Genomic DNA, 16,678 nt, shown 5'->3' with positions numbered 1-16,678 from the left:
CTCGAACATAAATGAAAAGAATGTTTGCCCAGCGGCGGTCAGAAAAGGATACGGCGGCTCAGGTTTTTCCGTGCCTCGCATCCTCCCTACCCCTCCCCGTACCCGTCCACGCCTCGCTTTTCATTTCATTTTCCACGTTATTTTTCCGTATTTTTTTTTTAACGACAAAGTAGCAGCATCTCCGTGGCCCGCAAACATTTGCTTAGGTTAATGGTTATTACCGCTGCCAAGAGGGGTCACCACTCGAAAACGCCACTCCCCGGCCGACTCTTCCTCAAGGAGTCTGGGCTTATCTCTTTGTGGCGTCGTGTCCTTTTCATGCATTTCATGCGAAAATCACAAGGGTATCAGCCGGGACTAATTGGCAATTAAAGATGAACTGGCTGCCAGACGGCCAGTCAGCCATTTGGCCAGCTTTCCATCTGCGTTAGTAGTTGTTGGCCGGAAGAAAAGGTATTAAATGCAAATTGGCTGATTTATTGGGTCGAAGAGATGCTAAATGCATTTTTAAAAAGGGTTTTTTTTTTGAGAAGAATAAACTTGTGGAAAAGTTCCTCATAAAAGGCTTTGTGTAAAAGAGGCTTATGAGATTTTAAACTACTGACCTTTCTCCAAAACAACTTTAGATATATTTTATATACACTCTTTGAACTTGGTGTTGGTGTTACATAATTATTGGTTTTAAAGTTTTATTGTTTGTTTTTATATTTAATTATTCAGTAGGAAACACGAAACGAGAGAAGAAACGAAACAATAAGCAAGCTTTATATTCCAAATTGAATTTTGTTCTTTTTTTAACAATGCTTTTGTGCCTTTTTAGTTCGTATACTTTTTTAAATGAGTTCATTATTCTGGTTAATTAATTTTTGTGTTTATGTTTGTTGATTAAAATAAACATGTTGTTAAATTTTGTGCCGCGTAAATTGAATATGATAATTACGAAACAATGAGAGCAATAAGTTGGCGATTGGATTTGCTTTTGAAGCCAAATTTAAAAGCACAGCAAAAACAGCGCAAATCTAGTTATGCAACATATGTACATGACATTTTGTAATAAACTTTACCTAATTTAATCACACACACACACATACAACACTACACCCCACAGTATAAACATTTACACCTATATACTTTATATACATATATATTTAACTTCGGTAATGGTATTTTGCCTTGGCACGTGTTTCTCTCTCTTAGCCATGGCCGTGCCATAAAAAGCAAAAAATGAACAGAAGATTTAAATAATAAACAAAAAAAAAAAGACACAATAAAAACCAAAAGCGTTGCGCATTAATTTTTAACTATTTTTTGAGAATTTTTGATGCTGCTGCGTTCGATTTGAATTTGAATTTCTTCGTTCGGCTTGTGTGTTGATAATTGCAATGTTCTGATATTAATGCTCCTCTATTTATGCTTTCTCTCTCTGTCTTTCTCTTCCATCTCTCTCTATGGCCCAAAACCATTACAAAAAAAAAACAAACAGGGTGAATGCGTGGTATTACGTGATCGCAAACTGAACATTGCACCGGCCATCAAAAAGCAGGTGAGTGCTTATTATTCGCTGTGTAAGTGCAATAAACTAATAACGAAGTGCTTCATCTCCCAGCCCAATCCTCTGCAGTCAATTGTGGCCACAAACGGAGCCGTCTACTATACCACCACGCCGCCGGCACCGATCAGCAACATACCCATGGATCAGTTCGCAGCCGCTGTTTATCCGCCAGGTGAGATATGGTCGTTCTGGTGTCCGAACTTCAACTTCGAAAGTATTAATATGTATATATTAATCTATGCGTTTGATGGGTCTTCATCGTTTCTCTGAGTTTCACTTGGTTTTATTGACATTTGTTTTTCTTTTCTTTGTATTTCATTACGCTCTCTCTCTACACTCGAAATACACTTCATCACCACCAACACCACCACCACTACCACCACCATCAATTGGGAAACAATTAACCAAACCTAGTTACTGACTTTACAGCCGCTGGAGTGCCAGCCATCTACCCACCTTCAGCCATGCAATATCAGCCATTCTATCAGTACTACAGTGTGCCAATGGTGAGTGCGACTCGACTTGACTCGACTCGATGCGATGCAGATAAGGTCAAAGTAATAGCACTGATAGTGATTCACATTTTTGCCACGATTTCAGGCGAATAACTACATTCTCAGATGTACTTAAAAGTAAATGCATTATTGCATTACCTAGATTTTGTCCACTTTTAGTGCTTTTACTTTGACCACAACTGCAGCCAATAGCGTGTATCTGTAAAATACTTATTCTCGAATCTTTCCTTGCAGAATGTACCCACCATTTGGCCTCAGAATTACCAAGGTGAGTTTCGTTGAGCGCCCAGCCTCACAGTATCTTGTATCTCGCTGGCCATTTTGTCGTTTGTCGTAGCCTACACATATCGGTATTTGCTTTCTTTTCTTTCATTTTTTCTTGGCGCACCACCACCAACCACCACCAACTACAACTACAAAAACAACAATAACCAAAAATCAACCACCACAAATAGGTTAAATCCAAAAAAAAAACAAAAAGAAAAACATAAAGTAAACAAATTTTCGTAGTCGCCAATTTTTCGTTGAGAGCTGCCCTGAATAATAAAATCATACCAACAACTAAACTGCAACAACAACAACAACAACTGCAACGACAACTACAACTACAAACTACAACAATCTGCGACAACAACAACAACTACAACAACAATACCACGCTATATGCTATATATGCCCCTCAACTCTGATCGAACTGCAGCAGCAGCCGCACTCTTAGTTTATAATTTTAGTTGATTACGATTATGTTAATATGCCTATGGTTTAATTTAATTTATGCTAAGTTTGGAGCTTTAGTTTTGGCCACACACACACACACACATAAATATGTATGTACATGTAATGTAAATTAGTTGAATGCCATAGCGAGGGAAAAACTAAATTTATATTATTTAATCTTCGATTTCTTTTGATTGGACTCATTTTTTTTCTTTTTCGGTTTTGCTTGCTGTAAATAGCAGAGAATGAATGTAAATAGTAGTAGTTGGCACCAATCACTTTGCTTATAAAAGTATATAACAAATACCGATATAAATCATATAAATTCCTAGGTATACATATATGTATGAAGTTTTTGCCAACAATTTTTTCGATTACTTTGTAGGAATTTATCCATGTTAACTTTGAGGATGCAACAGCAACAGCAACAATAGTGATGCTACTACTACTACTACTACCAAAACAACAACAACAAGAAACATGCAACAAAGAGCCACAGCAACAAAAGTAAACTACAAAGCATAAATAGAATTTATATAAGCGCAGACACAGAAATACACGCACCACAGCTGCAATTTCGGAAATGTTTAGTCAAAGGAAATCGTATTTTGAAGGTAGAAGCTCTGGAAGGACACTCACCCACACAAGCGCATACGCACACACACATACACGCATACATATACAATAGAGCGCAAGGAAACCATTGCAAAATGCTGTAAAGTAAGCTGCTTATGTTATTAGGGATGTTGCAAGCGGGAGTGTGAGTGAGTGTGATGAGTGATGGGGGATAAAATTTTGGTAGAGGAAACATTTATGATGTGCAATTAGCGGTGGAGCAGGGGAGGGGAAGCGGGGGAAGGGGCTATACCCATAGGGACGTCGACAGGACTGCAGTGTGTGTGTGTCTGTGTGTGTGTGTGGAAAGTCAGCAAGTGAAAGACAGAAAAATATAAGTAGAGGCAGAAGAGGAAAACTTAAAACCATATTTAAACCATACCATGTAGGAAACATCATGGTAAACATACAGAACTGGATTATACAGATGCAGCAGATGTGGAGAGCACTCACTCAAACCAACAAACACCCACAACACACACACACACACACACATGTGCAGGACGAACACACTTATAAATATACTATATAGGGAATAAACAAGTAAAATTGCATAACACACACATATACTATATATGGTAGCTAAGAAAGCGGGGCAGCGATCGAAGATTAAAGACATAATATTATGCATAAATTAATTTATATACATATATACAATACATATAAAGCGTAAAGTAACTGTAACTCGTAACTGTAACTGTAACTGTCCCACACAGACACATACAGCAATACAAAGCAAAAAGATGAATAAGCAAAGGAGACGACAAAGTCAAGCAGCAAATCAAGCACACACTAAAACCTTCACACAAACACACACATACACACACACAGGCGCACACCCACGAGTCCTGGGCAGAAAGTCAAGGATATGTTATGAAAATTCCCTTAACTTTCCGATCAGAAATCGTGTAAAAGGAAAAGGAAAAGAAAACCTAACTTGTAAGCCAAGCAAAAGAAAACTGAACGAAATTTTAGTCTAAAAGAAAATACTAATGGAGGAAAAGTAAAAATCATGAAATCTAGCCACATAAGCCAAGCAAAAAGTGAACTAAATACAAAAAGAAAAAAACAAACAAAAAAACAAAACACTACAATAAAGATATTCAAAATATGCTAGCTGAAAAGGCGACAAACATACACACAACTCCCGACTATTATAAACGGGAGGCATATATTAGAGAGACTATTAAAGGAAAGCTAAACTCAAAGCTCTAGCGAAAAGAAAATAGATAAAAAAAGAACTCAAGCAATACATAGACACTCATAGGTGTGTGTTACACAAGAATATAGTTAAATATATACGAAAAGCAAGCAAACGTAAAATAAAATAATAATTTAATAAACTAATGTACAAGCAAAAAAATGAAGCAAAACAAAAGCTCTGCGAAAATGCGAAATGTTGATTTATAATTTCTGTTTTTCTACACTCACTTAAGATTCTGTTGTATCTATTGTTATGATGATGGCATCAAAACTAATCAAAAACACGAACAAGAAAAGCGAGATGTGTTAACCAAAATTATTTAAAGTAATACGAACGCGATGGCCAAAAACATTTGCGGGGGCAGCCGGCGACCTGCGAGCGAATTCCATTCAAAATTGGTGCATAATTTGGCTGAAATATGAAAATTCGAGATAAATATTTACATATACGTATAATGCCTTATTGAACGAAACTAAATTATTTGCCCACTAAATACTGTTATCGTATTGTAATAAACCAACCCAGAGGTTTCAAAAATACCTGCTAAAACAGATGTCGCCGAGGTCGCCCACTTTCACATCCCAAAAAATAAAAAAAAAAAGAATTGGTTGAGACTCGCTGCCGCCGCAAATGGACTTCGCTGCGAAGTTGTTGACAAATTTTTACTAAATTGTTAAATAGTTAAATACAAAACATTTTTAAATCGAATTGTAACAATAATTAGACATGAAAAATTACTCTTTGTTGAAACGAAGCAACACAAAATGTAAATGTAATGAAATGGAAAGCAATAATTCACTTAGGCATGCTCTAGTTAAAAACTAAACTAAAACTGAAATCAAGTCGAAGAAGCAACATAGAAACCACCAACCAACCAAGAGTACTTACATGTATGTCAGTCAATAGGGATTTTATTCAGTTCGAAGGCCGGGATTTGCGCACTGGGATCATCCATCTACCCAGTTGAATCCAAATTGCTGGGTGGTGGATGGTGAGGAACGGGAATTTGCAGAGAGATATGTACAAGGTCTAATTTCGAAATGAGTTATTCATTCACTCTTTTTCAACCAGCCATCCCAGCAATTTAATCTTCCGCAGACTAATCAGACACAGAAAGAACAGATCATAACTAATAGATCCAAGGCATAACTTAAGTATATACGTGATATTTTGAAAGCGAAAATTCATAAATAAATTGTTTAGGTTTAAAACAATATTAAATATATTATACAGATATATACATATATACATTATAAAGATAATGCCAAGGCATAATTAAAACCATAACGATTAATTAATTAAAGAACGAATGAACATTTTTGCTGACAAACAAAAAACCAACAAAGGAAAACCAAAAGAGAAACAAACAAACAAACAGACAAATGAGACGAGAGTAAAATGTTTGTAAACTCAATTTATTGTACGACTTGAATGAAGGAGAGCGAAATATGAATATGAAGTTCTTTAGTTTTTACTGAACAGCAGCAAAGAGCAGAGAGCAGATTGTCCCATCGTAAAAATCTATTTAGTTTATATATAGTGAATATTTATATTATATATACATATATTAAATGAACAAATGGCAAGTAACAAACAAACCAACAAAAAAGAAATAGCAATTAGACGAACGTAAAAGGAAAGTGAAAAATTATATATATATACAATACATATATATCATAGCGCAAAGAATAATATATATTTTAATGAAGGAACATCAACTGATTAAGTGCAGCTCAACTAAGAGCACAAAATGTTTTTAGACTAAGTACCTACCTACCTAAATGAATTCAGCAATTGCATATACATAATATACAAGAGATAGACGAGAACGCTGAAAATGCGCCAGGCCCAGAGAAGGGACATAAGATTCCACTTCTGCGGAGTCCGATTTGTATAATTATATATACGTGCATATTACGAGGATAATGCCCCATGATCATCACAAAAAGAAAATTTAAACAAACGAAGCATATTTAACCACATACAACCACAACCACAACCACACCCCCACACACACACACTATACTACCTATAAATATAGAAATGAGAAAGAAGAAAAGAACGCATAAATAGCAATAACAATAAAGCAACAGCTACTTAATAATTTTAGCAAAATGCAAAAAAAATACAAAAATATGAATAGCAAAATATTTGGTTTGCGTTTATTTCTTTTCCCCCCACCCGATTTTGCTTTTCAGTTGGTTATATTATATTTGACTTTTAAATATATCTCGAGTGTGTTTCCTTTTTTGAACCCACCGCATTGCTCTCCCCTCTTCCTTTCCCCCCTCTCAGATTTGTAATTCAGGGCACCATATATACATATATATTTTATACAGAAAACCAATCGCCATTGCTGCACTCGCCGTCGTCGAACCCACACTCACCGCACTCCCAGTCGCATCCACAAGCCCCATGCTGGAGTATCGAGGATCTGAGGGACACCTTGCCGCGGGTATAGCTTCCGATTGATGGATTATCGGAGGGCATAGCAGCAGAGGCTGGACCAGTACTATCACATTTCATAGAGGGCGCTGCGGCGGAGAAGGCACACAGAACTCAGAATGGAAGACGCAGTTGTTCAGTAGAAATCAGAATCGGAAAATATGAGGAGGAAAAGAGGAATGGGAGGAACCGGGTACTGGGACTGGGACTGGAGATCCTTTCCTGGAGCAAAGGACATGAAGCCAAAGCGATATAAGATAAGATGTGTGATCCTGGCGACAAAACCCCATTTTGTTTTTAGTTGATTTTTTTGTTTGTTACTTTCGAATTCCACCCCACCAACGCCACCATCGCCACCAACGCCACCACCACCGCCCTGAATACCTTCACGCTTGCCGCCCCATTGGGGAGCTCACTTCTCGTTCCTGAGTTATTATTGTTTATAGTTTTTCGTTTTGTTATCTAAAGTTTTTTGTTTCCGGGCATCGAAGGGTGTGTGAGCGAGTGAGCAAAAGAAAAAAAGAGCGAAGGGAGTGTAGGAAAGGGCGCCAATATTAGCAAGCGGAATGAACATCATCTCAACGTCGTTTCCCATCACATGTGAACCCACACAGCCAAAACCCGAATCGAACCGAAGCGTAACCTAACCGAAGCATATCCAAGACTTCTTCAAAATCGGGCACCCCCGCGGGAACAACCCCAGTTAATAGTTAATACCGCAACATCATCAACCGCAAGAATCCGCTTTACCATCAGCTATATTATCGCCCGATCCGAACTCATGGCCCTAAAGCAAGCGTTTTGACCATTGGACCAGCGCTACATTAGCATTGCAAAATGTTTTGGGCTCTGTTCTTTTTCGGGTATTATGCCGATTAGATCAGTTTATTTTTTTCCAAATTTAACCAGTTCATCGTTAAGGCTTAGGTTTTCATTTTTCTGACTTTTCGAACCCAAAGTATTATCCAAATATGTTATAGTTTCTGTGTGTAATGTATTGATTCCAAATTATTATTGAAGTATTAATGTTCCGATTTAGATATGTCATTCCTTAAAGAAAATAAAAAAGGAGCCCAAAACAAAAACGAAACTTTGTTTATTTTATATCGTTTCATATATGTATCGTTTGGTTTTTTATTTCCATCTTCGGTTCTTCCTCATTATTATGTGTAGCATAATTTTTAGGTGCTGCGAAATACAAAAAAGCAACGAATCTTTCAGTAGCATGGCAGTCGAAAAGCTAATCGTTAGGCAGATAAACAATGATAAAATAGTTGAATTAAACGGTTGTGTCAAATTAGCTCTAATCTCAAAGTGGAAACCCAAAATGATAACGAGGAAAGGCGGAAATTTATTAGGACTAAACTTGTCTAAACTCTAAATGTAGTTCAATTACGATTGATTTGCTAAGCTCGCTCGTCTTTGAATCCTATCTCTCACTACCGTGTGTAAACTTTAATCTTCCCGAATGCGATCAACCAAAGTAATAATAATAATAATCTATATACGAGGCATACAAACACATACACTTAGGCGATGGTTAGTATATGCGAAAATATATACATACATGTATATATATACATAAATGTATATACATAAATGTACAAGAACAATATCTCGATGGCGTCTCAACACAAATATAATACGGTAATCAGATACCACGTTATAATATTTATGAAAGGGCCGATAAGAAGAAAGGGGAAAGCCGAACATTTTTACATAAGAAAATGCATTTTTTAACAAACGTCTACGTGTGAATTGAATAAACCTTATATGTGTATACACGCATATATTATATACATTTTATTAAATATATATATATATATATATGTATATATATATATATGCATATGTAAAGCCGAGCATCAATTTTTTATAACAAGAAGCGGCCCGAGGAAGCGAAATGAACAACCGATTCAGGAGGAGAGCAGCTGAAATCAACTGCCCAGTGGGCATTCGTGCCTCGAGGCTTCACTGTGCTCCGTGTGTGCGCGTTAAAACGTTTTTTGAAGTAAAATTTAATTTACACAAGACTGACGCTAAAAAATAACTAAGAATATTAAAAGTGTACTAACCGTTTACGAATTTTTCAAATGCCACACACGGAGTAAGTGAAGGTCAGAGGTCAAGGGGCCCACGCAGGATGCAGGATGCAGGACGACGGATGGAGGGCTTGTTGGGGGGCAACGCTTTGTATATGGTTATATTATATTGTACTTAAAAATGGAAAACCTGAGATATATATTATATATATTTATATTTACAATAAAGAAAAACCAAGCGTAAAACTAAAGCGAAAAATACAAAGGCATAATTTATGAACAATTAAATGAAGCGAAATGAAATTAATGGTAAATAACAAAATATACAGTGTTATTTTTATTTTTATGATATTGTACCTACATTAGTAACTAACAAAGTAACGGCGCAGCAATAATAACTAAATTAATTAGCAACCAGAACTAGGCAAAAAAAATACCCCACAAGAAAATGTGATGAATATTGTAGAAAACAAATTGAAATTGGAAGTCCCATTATATCCGGAAGACACGATATCTGAGTTTCGGTAGATCATTATTTGGCAGAGCAATTGAATCGCTAGACGAGAGATCTCCCTGAATCGGACGAGCCTATGAATACAATAAACGTGCAACGAACTCTTTTAGATTATCGAGGATTTACCTTAACGACACATAGGTGCATTACGTAGTTCTCGAACCGAGGTGTTTGGATTATTATTGTTGTATTTAGTAGCCATCATTACAGCCCGCATATTACCAAATTTGTTTTGGGTCATTGTTGTCAGCAAAAGTATCTTTTTAAATTTACGATTTCTAACATATACAGAGCAATTTCTAGAGCGAGATCTCGATGTAGAGGCAAAACATGGCAAATGGTGAAAAGCAAAACGACAACAAGAGCAAAACAAATCGGTTTTTCTATCAATGTTGAATGGCGAATGTGTAGGAAATATTTAACCATATATACAACAAATATAAATTGTAGCTAAAATGGTTTCATGTAAACGAAATTGTTGAGTATTTTTAGTCACGAATGAGAATCGAAGTAAACACAAACACCCCAAAAACGACCGACAGACAGACGAATTGAAGAATTTACAATAAAATTGTGCAATTTTTACGCAGTTCCCCTGCAATCTTCTCTGATTTAATAGTCCACCTTGTTTCCACAGATATTTGCACAGAATTTCGTTTATTGCCTTCTGCTGACAAACTGTCCATTTAGCCTCTTCCACTCGTTTAATTTACATCCCCTAGAAAGCCGAAATTCTGTTGCAGAATATATAGAGATTAACATTAAAATTAATTCGAAGTGCAAGTTGCACATTGTGAGAATCTGTGCTGAAGCCGATGCAGGATAAATAAATACACTTGTGTGAAAGGATAACGATGCCGCGATACAGATACCGATACACCTATGTTAAGCCAATTAAAGCGCCCAATGAATGTGCTATAAAGCGAAAGATAGGATTACCAGAAAAATACATAGCAATGATTAGCTGAAAAGTAATGAAGTAATGAAAATATTAGACAAATTATACTTTTAGCTAAAATCAAGTGGAACTATGAAATTGTATCCAAATTCTTCCGTAAAAGAAAACACATTTCTAGCAAACAATTTACCATACATAAGAGTCTAATATACGAGTACATATACTATACTGAGCAGCATAAAAGTAGAGTCAAGGATATACGTAAATCAGACGACACAAATATAGATACGCCCGGAATCCAGAAAAAATTACAGATCAAGCAATTGCAGCCCACTAAGGAAATGATATCAGCATGAAAAAGTGAGATTTAAGATGGCATATAGGGCATAGATGGAGTATGGATTAGGATTAGCGATAGCAAAGGGCCCGATTATAGAGAAAAATCCAACTGATCTCTAATGTGTTCTATGCTTTAGAGAGGACATACGAAAATAAGCAAAGTAAATTTAACTTGAAAAACCAAAGTATTACCATTTTGAGCTGCAATATTTTTTAATCAAAAACCCAAATGAAAGATGGATTTAATAATAGTAAAATACAAAGATAATAATTAATACATATTTTTCTCTTTTGAGATAAACCAAACGGAAACTGTTTTCACGTGAATTGAGTTAGGCAACAAATAAACGAGGTCATAAAATAACATAACATATTTCAGAAAAAAGTATCAAAACCAAAGCTAGCTAAGAAAATGCACAAAGTTTTGTGTGTATTTTTTCGGTTTTTATTCATGTGTGTAAATCTTCCGTGTGCAAAACAAAAACAATGAAAAGAAATATGAAACCAGAAGCAAACCAGAACTACACTACACTACAAAAGCAAAGCCAGACACTAAGCCCAACTGAAATTGTCAAATATAAATTAATATATATGAGGTCTATATGAGTATATATTTAGATAACAATTATATTATATATATACATATATATTATATACATACTGTGTGCAAATTATTCAGATCCATCAAAATACGATGCGGAAAAGTCTCTATATATATTTAGTAAAATTAAAAAACGAATGCGAATGAAAAATGAATATGTAGTACAACGGCAAGCGAAATAAAAAGTATAAAGCAAAAACATATAAGAAAACACAAAATTTGACAAAACGAAAATTAAAAAAAAAATCTATGAATAGCATATAAAAAATAATTATTTATAAAGGCTGTAATTTTAAGTAAAAAGATCAACCAGATAAACATAATAAAACTCAAAAATAAAACACAAAAAAAAAAGACGAAAACCAAACAAAAAACTTAACATAAACATATTTCACCCACAAAGCAAATTAAATTAACTAAAACAAAATGTAAACAAAACGCGAGAATATACTATAAAACATAAGTAAGAACGATATCTAAAAACGAAATTATAAAGCTAAACGAAAAAATTATATGAAGTAATTACATACAACCAAAGGAAGTAAAGCATAAACATAAAACCCCAAAAATTATATATATACGAGAACTCAATGTATGTAATAAATATAAAACTAATTAATAAAATCTTAAAAATGGAATAAACCGAAGAAACGAATTGGGCTTTCATTTGGAACACAAAACACGGATCACTCGATGAATATGTGATTTAGATTTAGGTCATTGCTTCTCAAGCTGATGACGCATTTGGCAGACCCTCGTCAGACTTCGATCCAGTAAAAACGAAAAAGATTCTCTTATCTACGCGCTAGAATGCATTTATTTAATCTTTGCCTTTTCTTTTTTTTACAAATATAAAATGCCAAGGTACATGAAAAGTCGTAGCGCCAACTTCGTTTGGATTCGATTAACTCTAATTCGCACGATAAGAACTATCGCTTTGGAAAATACTCTTATTTAATAAATACAAAGTGCACAAAAAAACTACATATGTCTAGTGCGACATTAGGAACATGTCAAGGTCGGAATGAAACTATACAATTCCCTAATCACGGCTGAAAGTGCGATCGTAGTTCTGCATCCGCACACTCTGAGGCGCCTTCTGGGAGCGATCGAAGTTCTGCAGCTTGTTGGTCTTCAGTATCCGGGGATTGGGTCCGGCGGAGGTGCGCCAGTAGACCGTCTGCACCGCATTCCGTCCGGCGATGTAACGCGTCGTCGCTCCGATCAAATGGTTCACCTTGGTAGCAGACATCTTGGGGATTCTTGGTGTGCGATGTGTGTGTTCGTTGGGTATCACAGTTGGGTTGCTTTCGCTATAGAGTCGGCTCTATATTTGGGTGTTCTTAGTGGATCCGTGCGATCATTGGCGCGCTTGTTTCGTTTCTGTGGCCTCACTGGACTCCGGATCCGGTATTTATAGCGATGCCTTATCAGCAGTTTTATACTGGCGCATGTATGGCCATTATCTTGCAAGTAGTTGGGGCTTATCAGGTGTTGCTCAAAAGGGTTGCCAATTGATTGGCTTACGACCAGGCCTTTATTTGCGGCCCATGCAACCGAATGCAAGGCGAAATGCGACGCACTTTTGGCCAATGTTTGTTATTCCACGTTTCAGATTGTTTTGTTTACACCCATTGACTGGTGTCTAGACTTGTATCCGTAACAAAAATGGAGAAATAGCCTTCACAGCACTTCCCAAGTGCGGCTCAAAGTCCAAAGACTGATCTCTACAGCCGTGTCATTATTGCACAATTAATCAAATACCCCGCATGCGATGACGTAAATCCTTATACAAAATATGTACAGTCGAGCATGTGCCACTGGAACTGACCCAATTAAGAACTTAGATCTATTTGCACTGCTTCCGAGAAACATTATTAGATTAATTAAAACCACACACATTTTGTAATCATTTTGGTAATATTACAATTATGAATGCATTTATTGAGGATGCACTTTTGTCGTCTTGAACTACAGCTAATCGCAGTCTGAGATATCTATCTCATGCTAGACATGTTGATAATGCACCTGATGCCTTGCTGTCTAAAATAATCTTAAACTAATAAAATGTGTGCTGTAGGTCATGGGTTCCGCTTTCATTGGAGTTCTTCTGTAAACGATTTCCAGGCCTGTGTACTCCAAGATTGAGTACATCACATTAGTTGCATTAGCGTGGTTGAAGGCACAGGCTCCCCAGCTGATTGCCCAGTTGGACCGCGTTTTAAGATATGTTCCGCCAGCTGGGTTCTTCTGTAATACATACTATCATGAGCACTCTACGTGTGCGGCGAGCTCTTATCAGCGTTGTGAGTAGGCGACTGCCTGTGAATTATTATTTTCAAAACAAAACGTCAAGCTGGCACACGGTCTATGACTGCAATCAGCCGTTGTAAAATCCGGCAGAAAGTGTGCGGGTGAGGAATCGTTAAGTCAACAATAACAAAAAACCTCAATAACCATTCACCGCACACTTCAAGTTCAAGTTCGGTTCAGAACCAGCGGGGGCCGTGCAATCTAGCCCTTATCTAGCCCTAGCACGCTGTCTGCTAGTGCTTGAGGAACCAATGCATTCGCTGGCTGTAAAGAAATTAATCATCGCGATCTGGGGGAATATTTTGCTGCCGAAACTTTTCCACGCAATCTTGGAGAGCTTGTTTTCTTTTTACTGGTGTCCAGACCTTTTAGTATTTCCCTAGACTTCTTGTATGCCTGATAAGAAAGCGAGTTTGTTCCCATTTCTGATAATAAAAAAAAAAATATAAAAAAAGAAATGTTTATAAATAAAGCAATCGCCAGACTTTTGTACTTCGGCATGCAAGATCCCCGTGAAATCGCGTGAGTATCAAAAGCTATCGACCTGATTTTATGGTCTCGATATTGGGGGTCCCTCAACTTTTTTATTTCGAAACAAAATCGCACGATTATGCCAGTTGCCGAGGCCTGATAAGGATCATCTGTTCGTTTTTCGGCAAGTGCTGATTGTGTAAAAAACTAAACGTTAACAACGTAATCAGAGAGGCAAGTGGCATTGGCTTTCGATGTGTGTAACTGTGTCACCATGGCGTATGAGTAATTTATATGTATTCATTTCGGCAGTGCGTTCTGGTTGCCTACTTTTGGGGGTTGCAGATCCATGCGGTGGGAACGTTGCAGCTATATTAACCGAATTTGTTCCGGAATTAGTGGTACCGAAATTCCAATGAGCGGGTGGAGATCCCTGCTAATTGAATTAAGCAAACACTTAACGCCTACAACTAGCCAACGGCTAATGCCCACTTAAGTCAGCCCTGCCTTATTCGTAATTGACTTTAATTGACAAGACGGGCAATTAAAAGCGGTGGCAATGCGAGTTAGTTTTCGGGGAGAGCAATCGGCGATCTCGCTCGTTTGTGTATTGCTTAAGAAAATTATACATAAATTAACGTAATATGGCTGGACTCATTAAATACGCCGCCTGCACATCGGCGATCCCCTCCAGCTCACTGGCCACGCCCCCAGGCCAAGCGTGCGACCAGCAAAAGGGCTAAAAGGGCGTAGAGGCTGCCGCCCAACCGCCCACATCCGTTGCAGACCTTGCGAATGGTCTCCGTGTAGAGTCCGCGGCGGGAGAGCAGGTTCCGGATGCTGCGCAGCTCCTGGAAAGTCGAGAAAATGATTCATTAGTTTTAATTGAAATGCATATGACTTATTACCACATATACGTAACTTTGTAAGCGATATAGCCTCTATCAACCTATTAATATACATTTGCTTATCACAAACAATATTTACTAAATAAGTTATTTGCATGTTAATACTTGACGCAGACGAAGGTAAGTACGTCATTTAGGTAACTTGTTAAAAACATGAAAAACCAATTGTAAACAAATACTAAACTTGCTTAAAAAGCAAACAAATTTTAATAAAAATAAAGAGCTCTGAGATCAATAATGAGTGTTTTTCAAACGTAATCAAATTACACATATGAAAACATTACATTCTCTCCAAAGCTATATAAAAATGACTTTACTCACATCTGAGCTGAGGCCAAGGCGATTGCGGGTGAGAACCACCGTGTATATGGTGCTCTTCACATCGTTGCCGCAGAAGGTCAGCACCAGGTGATCGTTGACCGCCTTCACCACCTGGACGGTGCCCTTGAACTGGGTGTAGGAGTTCAGGGTGACCAAGGAGCCGCGCTGGTCGCCGATGTTGGACCACTGACCAGGTGCATTGGTGGTGTAGTTGAAGGTATACTCCAGATTGTTGTCGCGCTCGCTCCAGATCAAGCGGAGATACTTCTGCTCGCGCTGAACGGATCTCGACTGGTACTCATCGCTGTCCAGATAGGAGGATTGAGTGGTGCTGGTGCGTCCATAGTTGTTCTGGTTGCGGTTGTAGTCCGGATTTCCGAAGCCATAGCCGCGATTTGCCTGGCTCAAACGGATCTGTAATATTTTATATGATTATAATCTAGTATTTTAAAGTGTTGGATTTCCTTTTGCTACTGACCTGATCGGTGGCATCGGATAGATGGATTATGACACATGAGTCATACTCGTATGTGCCCGGAAAGTCTTGGCTGTGCACGATGATCTCGCTGCCGTACCACAGGCCCATTATCTATACGTATATGCAGAGAGGCTGGGCATTATTACACACTCGTATAGGAGCGAATGGGGGTCATTTTGTGCGATTTGCATGCCACTCGCTGTGCGTTCAATTAAATGCCCACAATGAAAAAATAAATGAACAGGGCTTCGTTCTGTACAGCATTGACATTCGGCGCACTCAGGGCGCAAAGGGTTAATTAGAACAAATCGACTATAATTGCATTAGCCAGCCATTAGCTCTCCGCATTCAAATGAGCTCTCCAGTTGGGTGTATCTGTTAACTCCCAATTCTCAAGGATATTATCCAGTATCCTAGCTTACCTGCTCCAAGTCCACAGAGTTCTGCGGATTGATGTTCATGCAGCGCAGCTCGGCATTACTCCTTTCCGTGGTGGTAATCGGCGAACCGCCATACATTCCAAACTGATCAACTGCAGTTCCCGCAATCGAGCACCAAAAGAGGCCAAAGATCGCGACGTATGTCAAGGATTTGGTCGACATTTCGGACAAGTGCTTCTGTTTCCACCGATAAGCCACGGAATGCGATCTGCTCCAGATGAAATCTCCCAATCAACTAACAGAGAATCCCAACGTGTAGTCCGCAGATCGCACTCAGAGAGACTGAAACACTGAAATACCCGTAG

General features: G+C 37.7%; 3 protein-coding genes across 9 annotated transcripts in view; 1 reads left to right on the top strand and 2 right to left on the bottom strand.

Moving 5' to 3' along the window:
• LOC122617766 (protein boule) overlaps nucleotides 1–12,410 on the top strand; it is a 33,506-nt gene extending 21,096 nt beyond the window's left edge. For 2 of the 7 annotated variants that reach the window (XM_043793746.1, XM_043793747.1), the window contains 5 exons: nucleotides 1,484–1,543; nucleotides 1,607–1,724; nucleotides 1,967–2,058; nucleotides 2,302–2,335; nucleotides 6,943–12,410. In XM_043793746.1, coding sequence (XP_043649681.1) covers nucleotides 1,484–1,543; nucleotides 1,607–1,724; nucleotides 1,967–2,058; nucleotides 2,302–2,335; nucleotides 6,943–7,064 — 426 coding nt within the window. In that variant the 3' untranslated portion in view covers nucleotides 7,065–12,410. Of the gene's footprint in view, nucleotides 1–1,483; nucleotides 1,544–1,606; nucleotides 1,725–1,966; nucleotides 2,059–2,301; nucleotides 2,336–2,522; nucleotides 6,754–6,898; nucleotides 6,922–6,942 lie in introns of those variants that run through there. The other 5 variants (XM_043793748.1, XM_043793749.1, XM_043793751.1 and 2 more) reach the window with 5 other exon arrangements.
• On the bottom strand, nucleotides 12,232–12,836 carry LOC122617768. The gene has a single exon (XM_043793753.1). It carries the CDS (start codon nucleotides 12,692–12,694, stop codon nucleotides 12,485–12,487), a length of 210 nt encoding a protein of 69 aa, XP_043649688.1. The 5' UTR covers nucleotides 12,695–12,836; the 3' UTR covers nucleotides 12,232–12,484.
• A 1,956-nt stretch (nucleotides 12,837–14,792) lies between these two features.
• On the bottom strand, nucleotides 14,793–16,637 carry LOC122616881. Its single transcript, XM_043792465.1, has 4 exons — nucleotides 16,356–16,637; nucleotides 15,934–16,044; nucleotides 15,456–15,869; nucleotides 14,793–15,077 (listed from the first exon to the last, which is right to left on the bottom strand). Exons 1-4 carry the CDS (start codon nucleotides 16,533–16,535, stop codon nucleotides 14,922–14,924), a joined length of 861 nt encoding a protein of 286 aa, XP_043648400.1. The 5' UTR covers nucleotides 16,536–16,637; the 3' UTR covers nucleotides 14,793–14,921.
• Between the last annotated feature and the right edge of the window lie 41 nt (nucleotides 16,638–16,678).

The sequence above is a fragment of the Drosophila teissieri genome, chromosome 3L (assembly GCF_016746235.2).
Source record: "Drosophila teissieri strain GT53w chromosome 3L, Prin_Dtei_1.1, whole genome shotgun sequence".
In the NCBI taxonomy this organism is placed as follows: Eukaryota; Metazoa; Arthropoda; class Insecta; order Diptera; family Drosophilidae; genus Drosophila; species Drosophila teissieri.
The sequence above is the reverse complement of the archived record's forward strand: the minus strand, read 5'-3'. Positions and strand labels throughout refer to the sequence as shown.

Excerpts from the sequence above, each read along its gene's own strand:
- LOC122617768 (XM_043793753.1), bottom strand. The coding sequence starts at position 12,694 with ATGTCTGCTACCAAGGTGAACCATTTGATCGGAGCGACGACGCGTTAC.
- LOC122616881 (XM_043792465.1), bottom strand. The coding sequence starts at position 16,535 with ATGTCGACCAAATCCTTGACATACGTCGCGATCTTTGGCCTCTTTTGG. Across the intron at positions 16,045-16,355 it reads ACTCTGTGGACTTGGAGCAG|ATAATGGGCCTGTGGTACGG; the intron begins GTAAGCTAGGAT and ends ATATACGTATAG. Across the intron at positions 15,078-15,455 it reads GCCTTGGCCTCAGCTCAGAT|GAGCTGCGCAGCATCCGGAA; the intron begins GTGAGTAAAGTC and ends TCGACTTTCCAG.